Source organism: Curcuma longa, chromosome 3, assembly GCF_044706935.1.
Source record: "Curcuma longa cultivar G26 ecotype Majalengka, Jawa Barat chromosome 3, ITB_CL_G26_1.1, whole genome shotgun sequence".
In the NCBI taxonomy this organism is placed as follows: Eukaryota; Viridiplantae; Streptophyta; class Magnoliopsida; order Zingiberales; family Zingiberaceae; genus Curcuma; species Curcuma longa.
Window position 1 is genome coordinate 12,785,333 of NC_133863.1, and position 10,063 is coordinate 12,795,395.

The following is a 10,063-nucleotide window of genomic DNA, read 5'->3' on the forward strand; positions in this document are numbered from 1 at the left end:
GATGGACCTATAAATTTTAAATTATTTTAAATTAAAATCAATGTATTTTTAGAAATATTTTTAAATGTATTTATACTTTCAAATTTGAATTTAATAGTATAAATTGAAAATAATATATTTTAAAATTTATAAAGATATTATAAAATTTATTACAAATTCATTATAAGATGTAGGACAATAATACTCATTAATCAACATAACAAATAGATTTTTAAAACTCTCTTGATTCGAAAAATATTAAATTTTTAAATGGTGTAATTGATTTATTTAAAATCAAAATTAATATATTTTTGAAAATAAATTTAAATTCTATAGCATAAATTGAGAATAGTAAATTTTTAAATACATAGAGTAAAAAATTAAAAAATATATTCTGAATTTAATTTACCGTTTTTAATTTACGATATTGAATTCAAACCATAAATATATAATTGAATTTTAAAAATATATTAATTTTAATTTAAGCAATTTAGAATTTTTTAAAATCAATCAGTTTTGGACGAAATTAACTAATAGATTTAGAGAGAAAGAGGAGAAATATTTTGAAAATAGATTATATGATTTGAATATTATGAAAATTAGATGTGTGAAATAAGAAATTCTGAAATCTGTGAACGTGATTAAGTAGAAATGAGATATTATTACTCATTTGATTTGGCCCTAAACTTGAAGAATTATTTTAAAGGGCGTATCGACTGTTCACCTATACTTTGGAGCTCTTTAAACTACCATGAGACTTGGAAGGCCTCTCTAATGATAAAACTATTAAATGTTTTCGATTATGCATAAATTATATTGTTAGAATAAACTGGATGAATTCTTTTTGTTTTTTGTTTTGTTTTTTAAAAAGGACTAGGAGATAAACTTGAAACGATACAAGTGAGAATGTTAAGATAAAATAATATAATACATATTTTTTTTCATCATCATTTAAAATAAAATAATTAAAGATCAAAGTCAAGGAAAATAAAAAAAATAATTCTATAGCAATAATCAATCTCTGCAATAGCATCATCATTTATTCCATTGCTCATATATATCATATATATTTCAATATCTTTCATTTTTATTTTTTATTTTAAAGTCTTCAACTTCAATCTCTTTATTTCATCATCATATTTTCTTTCCTTTTTCAATTTTTTAACGGTGGATTTTTTTTCTGAGATCATTTCTACTTCTTCTTCTGTCCACCATCCTCTCTTCCGAAGTAAACAGAACATTTATCTGCTTGGTTTGAAAATTGTCTCTTTATGCGTCAAATTTGGACCAATTGATAAGATAACGGTCGCCTCGATCTCCGGCTTTCAGACGCAATCCAAAACTTCCTCCTCCTCCTTTGTTTCCCATGGAAGCCTACAATTCCTTCCTTCGCCTCAAGAACCCTCCAAATCTCTTCTCCTCTGATTTTCCCGCATTCGCCTCTCCCAACTGTAACAGTCGCAAGTCTGCATCCCTTCGCCCCTCCAATTTTTCAAGCTCCGTCGATCTTAGAATTAGGGTTTTGAAGCCCTTCAAGGATGAATCAAACCTCTCCGGGCCGTCAAATAGACTCGAGAAGAACAAAATTCAAGCTGGATTTGCCAGCGACGCCGAGAGAATTCGCATAGCCGAGGATCTACGGCGGGAAACGGAGGAAATCCTGGAATGGCGCTCGGTTTGCGCGCAAGTCTCCGCTTTTGCCTCAACGAGCGCGGGCCGTGCCGTCTGCCAGAGCGGGAGTTTGCCAGTCGGTCGAGATCGAGAGGAAAGCGAGAAGCTTTTGGACCAGACGGCGGCGGCTGCGCTGCTTCCACGAATGTTAGACTTCTCTGGGATTGATGATGTTTCGGAGATTGTCAGGTCGGCAGTTGGTGGGGAGATCCTCGGTATCAGGCAGTTATGCGCCACTGAAGGCAGTCTGCGGTCAGCCAAAAGGGTTTTTGAGCAGTTGGCGCAAGTATCAGCTGATGTTGAGTCTGCTGGAAGGTGACTAAGTCTCCTTAGGTTCTTAGAACTTTGATATGCTGGTCAGTGCCGAAGTTTTTTTTTTCTTTTACTTTTCCATTCTATGGAAAGTATTATATAAACATTAAGGAATGGCTAGATTAGTCACCATCCTCACAAATAACAACTGGTATACAATTAATAGCTATAGTAATAGTAATCCAACGTCTAGCATAATTGTTATAGTAGTGCTAATCCCTATAATGACACTTATGGTAGCCTGCAGTAATCCTTTGCAACTCCCAAGTAGCTATGTTAGTGTTTAAACACTTCTCATATCTGCATAACTAGCACCAGCATGTGAAAATGGATCAAATAAATCAGTGTGTTGATAATTTATTCACATTTTGTTTACCTGGTATAGAGATAGATTTGTATTCCCTTGTTCTTTTTTTCCCTTTATTTCAATTGGTAGGAGCCACTAACAAGCTTAGTTGGTCTCCCCTCCCTTCATCAGTCCACCATTCTTCGCCTCTTTGTCAACAAATTCAGCCTTACTCTGGCTGGTCCGAACTATTGCCAATTGATCTGAAATCCAACTTCATTTGACCTGGGCCTCGGTCAAATCCTTTGTTATCTACTATAATTCCGCCACCAACAAACCTACTATTGTTGCCTTATCCTTGTCAATCACTACCTTTTTCCTTTGCTAATGTGTCACAGGCTCAAACTCGCTTGCATGGTTCAAACTCTTTTGTTGCCAAGTTTGACGTCATTATTTAACATGGGTGATCCTTGCTACTGCTCAGTAACAGAGAATGCAACCCAATTCACAAGTGGAAGTAGGGTGTAGCTTTGCCTCATGTGCAATTAGGAAATAAATAAAGTGTGTTAAGATATTATAATTGCGGCGATATGATGAAGGAGTAACAGACCCTAAACCGTAAGGAGATTGGATAAGAAAAGGAGAAGAGTTAAATATATAAAAGCTGCAGTGGTTAAAAAGGGGAGAGGAAGTGGAATATCCTTTAAGAAAGGAGTGCAAAAGAAGCCATTCTAAACACACACAATATCACCAAACATTACTCCCTAGTTCACACTCTTTGCAGGTAGTGTCGACCAGTTGCCACCACAACTGGCCTAGTCACCTTCTATGATTGATAATCTCTACCAAGTAGCACTCATCAGAAAGTGCCTTACATCTCCTACGTGCAAAACCTACACTACGCCTTCATTACATATACATCACCAGCAAGAAGAGTCTCCACCGCTTGTTTCTGTCGCAACTTCTCCTTCCTCACTCTATTCTTATGCCACCTTCCTCAGCATCATCAGTCTTTGTCTAACTTCTTTTGTGGGCAGGAGTTCAGATGCTCACTATCAATTTAAATGCGAGTTACAATTAGTAATGCCTTTTTTTTTGCATCACCCTTCTTTGCTTGGAAAAAAAAAAAGAATGCTAAAAATCCAATGCTGATAATGCAATTGTTTGCGAGCCCATCAGAACATTGATATCTCACCATACTCGTATTTCATCTGGATTGCTTCCCATTGCATCATCAATTGATATTCAGACCATCACACATCCTTTTATTTTTTTGGTGCATATGGGTGTGCACCTCCGTGGTTTTGATCCAGTTGTCCATATATCAATAATCTCATAAAATGCACAAAGCATCATAGCCATTTTTAAAATTAGTACAAAGCCCAAATTCCTACATTTCGATAGGGTATGCACCCTTTAGGAAATGCATAAGTAGCAAATCACTCTTCTCTAGTCTAGTTCCTTTGCTTGCCAGTGTTTGTCAGCAACAAGAGTATATTGTTTTTATTACTGCCTTTAAAGAATCTTTAACCACCTCATAGCAGTGATAAACTCATTCAACGAAAGTCTCTCCATAATCACTAAAATGATCTTCTTTAGGATCAATGGAATTTCTAGCTAAAGGGGGAGGGGGTGAATAGATGACACCTCTTAATCACAATTCTCGTGTAAAAACAATCCCCCATTAGTTGTTCAAGGATGCTTGTGTATGTCCATTCATGTCAACGATATGAGTACGCAACATAAACAAAAAAATATAACTTTGCCATCCAGGACACCACCATCATTTTAGCCTCCCACACCCCCACTTTGCTTCCATTAGTGCTTTCCTCATCCTTTGCTTTGCCACCAACTATGCCCATGGTAACAATTAAGGTTGGCCTCGACCTAGAGTATCACAACTCATCATACTACTTGTCCCTCACTCACATTGATTCCGCCATTTGAGGTTGGCCTCGGCCTATAGTTACCTATCCTAAATCTTGTTGGCCTTTGAAAGAGTGGTAAAATCTGCTTGGTATTTTGAATCCTTCCCAAATTTCTTTCTTTCTATTCTTCCAAAGATTTCAATAACAAGATCTCCTTTATTAAGCCCTAAGTTCCCCTAGGGTATGGTATCATAAGTATACTAATAGTGGGAAAACATAACGCAAGGAAAAAAAGCTTAAGCATGAGAAATTAATCAAGTGAGAGCAACAAGAAAGAGGCCAGTATGCTCCTGCATCAACAATTATAGAAGGGATAAACATTTAAATGAGAATTGATATGAAAATTTTAAACTTGAGATGTATGAAAGACATGACTCAAAAAATGTGCTCCGTGGTTCTGTTGTTCTATGGTGGAATCTCACTCCTAAACATAAATTTCTTTTCCTAATATACAAATGGGGGTCATATGTCTTCAATTCAAGACCTTCAAGATATTTGACATTGGCTATTTCTGGTCTAAGCTACAATATGCTTTAATTTGTACAAAGAGTTGTGAACTTTCTATTTGATGATTTGGCACCTTGGTATGCCTAAAAATAACATAGTGAAAGTATTGAACAATTCCTTATTGAAATCAGCTAAGCCAATAAGCTCATGGAACAGTTGAAAATAATCTAGTCAATTAATAATTAAATTAAGTGAAAATAGAAGTAACACCTAAAAGAATCAAATAAAATACAACTAGAAGTCTAATTATGCTATAAAGGAAATTATAGGAGAAAATTTGACGTTTCTCTCATTTCAGCATTGTCAATGACAAATATTTTCTTAACAAAATGTTTCTCTTTTGTTTTGGGGGCATAAGTTGAAAATGAATTTGCAATGAACAGGTACTCTGCTCTTCTAGAGATACTGCAAGATTGTGATTTTCTGGAAGAATTGACAAACCGAATAGGATTTTGTATCGATTGTAAACTTTCCATTGTTTTGGATCGAGCTAGCAGGAAACTGGAATCCATCAGGTTTGAGAGAAGGCAGAACATGGAGAAGCTAGAGTCACTTTTAAAAGAAGTGTCTATCAAGGTTTTTCAGTCTGGCGGCATTGACAGTCCTCTAGTTACAAAGCGACGATCTAGAATGTGTGTTGGTATCAAGGCTTCACACAAGTCTCTGCTTCCTGAAGGTATTGTTCTGAGTTCCAGCAGCTCTGGAGCAACATACTTTATTGAACCTAGAGATGCAATTGAGCTTAACAACATGGAAGTTAGACTTTTCAATGAAGAGAAAGCAGAGGAGCTGGCTATTCTTGGTTTACTAACTTCTGAAATAGCTGATGCAGAAAAAAATATTGGTAATCTAATGGAGAAAATTCTAGAATTGGATCTTGCTGTTGCTAGAGGTGCACATGCCTTGTGGTTAGGTGGCATTCGTCCATTCTTTAGTCAGGGATTTGACAATTCCAAAGCAGTTATAGCAAAGGATTCATTGGCAGTCGATATAAAAAATATTCAGCATCCTCTGCTTCTTGAACCTTCCCTTAGATCTTTGCATTCTTCTTCAGAAAGAGATGGAAGTTCTAAAATCTTTGGTAGGCTGAATAATTCAATGGACCCCAAAGAATTTCTTGAATTTGAAACTCCTGTCGCTGTGGACTTTAGGATAAAATGTTCTACTAGAGTGGTTGTGATATCTGGACCTAATACTGGAGGTAAAACTGCAAGTATGAAAACCTTGGGATTGGCATCTCTAATGGCAAAAGCAGGTATTTTTTTGTCAGCTAAGGATAGACCAAAACTGCCATGGTTCGACCAGATTCTTGCTGATATCGGTGATCACCAGGTAGTTTCTTTCACTTCTGAAGAGATGATATCTATTACATTTCAGCAATCAAAATCCATATGTTTCTGAAACTCTTATTTTCTAATTGAAGTCATTGGAGCATAATTTGTCTACTTTCAGTGGGCATATATCGCGTATCTGCAAAATAATAGAGATTGTTTCAAAAAATTCACTTGTACTGATAGATGAGATTGGAAGTGGTACTGATCCATCAGAAGGTGTTGCTCTCTCAACAAGCATACTCCTTCACCTTGCCAATAATGTAAACTTAGCTGTTGTGACTACCCATTATGCTGACTTAAGTCACCTGAAATCTGATGATTCTCGATTTGAGAATGCTGCCATGGAGTTTTGCTTAGAGACTTTGCAACCTACGTTCCATATTCTGTGGGGGAGTATTGGTAATTCAAATGCTTTGAGTATTGCTAAATCTATTGGCTTTGATGAAAAGATCTTAAATCGTGCCAAAGAATGGGTCAAGAAATTTGAGCCTGATAAAGAAAAGGAAAGACAAGGTTCACTCTACCAGTCTTTATTGGAAGAAAGAGAGCTCTTGGAGATTCAGGCCAATGAAACTGAATTTGTTCTTGAAGAAGTAAAGAAGCTGTATTTTGAGGTACAACTGTAGAGTATGCAGTGAGAATTTTCCATATTGTTGTGCACATGCAAACGATGGGTTAACTATTGTGTAAGCTTTGGTCCTATGCTTCTGAAGGCTAGATCTCTTTCAATTGCTAAGTACGGTAATAATTCCCTTGCATGTTCCTTTAGTTTGTAAATGATTTGATTGCAGAACTTAGCCTTCATTCATTCCATATATAGGAAGGCATAAATTAACTCCATTATCATCATTCGTTATCCAATTGCAATATCTCTTACATAGTTGCACCTCCAGCTTATTGCAGCCAGACTTGATAGGATTTTAGTATCTGCAGGACTATCTTGACTTTCACTTGAGTAAGAATCCGGCAACCTTTTTTCACTTCTCAGATCTGACTCAACACAGAAATGTAGAGATAACAAATACTATCTTATAGAATTTGCATGTAGTTTTTTTTCCCTACTTCCCTTTTTATGTTCTCATCTCTAATTATAACATGATGTTGGACACTACAACAAAGTGTCATTTTATCCCTGTTTCTTTCACTAGTTTTGCTTTTTTTAATGCATGCTTTATTTTATTTTTGTTATTGAATTATATAGATACAATCTGAGGCTGAAGATATCGATAAGCGAGTGGCTGCTTTAAAGGCGAGGGAAGCTCAATTGGCACAGCAGGAACTAAAACATGTTAAGTTGCAAATGGATTCCATAATCAAGGACTTCGAGAATCATCTTCAAATTGCAAGTCTTGATCAGTTTAGCTCACTGCTCCGAGAATCAGAAGCAGCTATTGCCTCTATTGTTTTAGCACACCATCCTGAAGAGGATTCAATATATGAGAGTGCAAAGAATAATAGTTATCTACCACAGATTGGAGATCAAGTATATGTTAAAGGGTTAGGAGGAAGGTTAGCCACTGTGGTTGAAGCACCAGTAGCAGATGGCATTACTACCGTTCAGTATGGAAAAGTAAAGGTACGTGTTAAGAGGAATGATATGAAATTGGTGGAAAGCAGACTGATTCGGGTGAACAATTCTGCTGTTGAACAAAGAGTACAGGTATGCAAGAAAGTTCATCCATTGCACTTATTACATTTTGGCTCTCCGATATTTATTTGGCTCTTAGCGTACACCTTGGAATTTTTCAAAATACAAAAATTTTCCAAAAAGGTTCTCAAAACATAGATAAATGAAGAAGAATAAGAAAGCTTTTGGAGCTCATGGCTAATATACATGAGAATTTTAGTCTCACCTCTAGTTTTTAGAGGACAATTGAGCTATTTAAATATAGTTGTACTTTTAAATTATATTTTGAAAAAAAAAAAGTGTATTAGGGTCACCGTGTGTTTTGCACATGGTGAGAGTCATGTGCAATGTATGAGTAGTGGGATCCACCGCAATGAACCTTAAATGTAACACTCATGGTTACATATCACAAATAAAGTTAATGTGGTAGACATGAGACACAATATGGCACGTTGTTGACACACTTTACACTTGCACTTTGCACATACTCATTGTCATGAGTTGTGTTGACATACATATTTAAATTATTTCCATATATAGCAACACACTCTGCTCTAAGTGGTCTTGCAAAAGGTTGTGTCTATGAACTAGAGCGTCAAACTAGTGCAACCTCAAGTGGCCAAACAAACAAAGAGCCCAAATTAAGATTGGATGGGTGAAGCCCAAGGCACATCATCTAACCAAAGGGTCTGAACTAGTTTATAAAAGGGTTAAGTTTGTGTTTGTTGTGATGCATTCTCCTCCCCCTTTAGAGCAACAACCTTCTTTCTCCTTGCAAATTTCAGCCTTTGGATTTACACTGATGAACAAATTTGGAGAACTCATTTTCAAATTAGGTGGACCATGGATTCTTGCTCGCTAGTGAAAAACACAAAAAATTCATTGGACCTTCGTTGCACACCATTGGTGGGGCAAATTAAGCTTTATGGAAAAGGTATTGTACACTCTCTAACCGTTAATTGCTAGGAGTTGACAAACCATGATTCTGATCCATTGACAACAAACTTTCTTACATTCTTAAGGATGAATCTTTTTTTTTTTTTTTTTTTTTTGCTGCGTAACATAGGTTTCTCAATAGTCCAAGAGATGAGAGATGCTAGAATGATATAGCATGAGCAGAGAGGTAAAAATTCATGTCCTCAGTTGACCAATCCGGCGGCATGTTCCCTTAGGGTTTTCAAAAGAGGAAATGGAACAATCATAGTAAACCAAAGGTTTAGTTTAGAATGCTACTTGATCCTTGTATTCTGCATTTTCCAAGTGCAACACCTTCACCACATTCTAACATTTCAATTGGCATTGGCTATACACCTCCCTCCCTCATGGTGGAGGGTGGATTGGACTGATTAAGTCCAACAAATGGATTTTTTTTCTTCAATTATTACTTGTAAAATTGGAACACATGCCTTTCATATAAAGCGTTCAAGATTTTTCTCAAGATTTCACTAAATTTTTCATATGAACACTGAATTCATGTATGATACAAAGTATCTTATTCATGCAATCAGCTTCACTCACGCTTGTACTTAGTGTTTACTTATATTATACTCTGATTGAGCTGTTGTGGTTGAAGACAAGGAATAGAGCACCTGCAACGCAGACAAACAAGAATGAGGAGGCTTCTTTCGGACCGGCTGTGAAGATGTCAAAGAACACTCTGGACCTACGCGGCATGCGAGTAGAGGAGGCTTCACTTCGTCTTCAGACGGCTATCTCAACATGCAGACCATACAAGGTTCTCTTCATCGTCCATGGAATGGGAACTGGAGCTGTGAAGGAGTGTGCTCTTCAGATACTTCGGAATCATCCTCGAGTAGCAAAGTATGAGGAAGAAAGCTCGATGAACTATGGATGCACAATTGCATATATCAAATAACACTTGTATGTTTGTTCCACTGCTGTTCAGTATATGTAAGGATTAAAGGGAAATGGAAGATTAGAATGGAGTTTTAAAATGGACCTTGTAATTATTATTATTTTTTAAAAAATCATTAGTAAGCACCGTGGTGTTCTCCATCCAGTAATATAAAAAATTATTAATGACTTTATATTTGAATTTAATGCTCTTTATATATTTAACTCTCTTAACTCTTTAAATGTTATGTTAGCTACGCTATAATGCATCTTTTTTTATATAGGATATATACATATATATGTAATTATTAATAGAATTTATCTTTGACAAAAGATATTCTTGTTGGACCATTATATTTATATTTCATTTCAGTTTATATTAAGTATAGAATTAATATTTTGATATATAGAAGGAACTAATATTTCAGTTTATTATTTAATTTTATTATGATTAATTGCTTTTAAGAAAAATTGCAATCTATTCAGTCCTAATTAATTGCCATAGCATTAACTATTTCTTTATCTGCAATTGTGTCAATAATTGAGCATTGGACAAAAAGAAGAG

At 35.7% G+C, this 10,063-nt stretch overlaps 1 protein-coding gene across 1 annotated transcript; it reads left to right on the forward strand.

Moving 5' to 3' along the window:
- Positions 1–1,335: 1,335 nt before the first annotated feature.
- On the forward strand, positions 1,336–9,617 carry LOC141824662 (uncharacterized). The gene is made up of 5 exons (XM_074711987.1): positions 1,336–1,965; positions 5,067–6,015; positions 6,107–6,631; positions 7,219–7,677; positions 9,218–9,617. The coding sequence occupies exons 1-5, from the start codon at positions 1,346–1,348 to the stop codon at positions 9,518–9,520; spliced, it is 2,856 nt and encodes a 951-aa protein (XP_074568088.1). The 5' UTR covers positions 1,336–1,345; the 3' UTR covers positions 9,521–9,617.
- Positions 9,618–10,063: the final 446 nt, after the last annotated feature.

Bases quoted from the DNA above. Each gene is read 5' to 3' on its own strand.
- LOC141824662 (XM_074711987.1), top strand. From the start codon at position 1,346: ATGGAAGCCTACAATTCCTTCCTTCGCCTCAAGAACCCTCCAAATCTC. The intron at 1,966-5,066 runs GTGACTAAGTCT...TGCAATGAACAG, and splicing joins GATGTTGAGTCTGCTGGAAG to GTACTCTGCTCTTCTAGAGA. The intron at 6,016-6,106 runs GTAGTTTCTTTC...TTCTAATTGAAG, and splicing joins CTGATATCGGTGATCACCAG to TCATTGGAGCATAATTTGTC.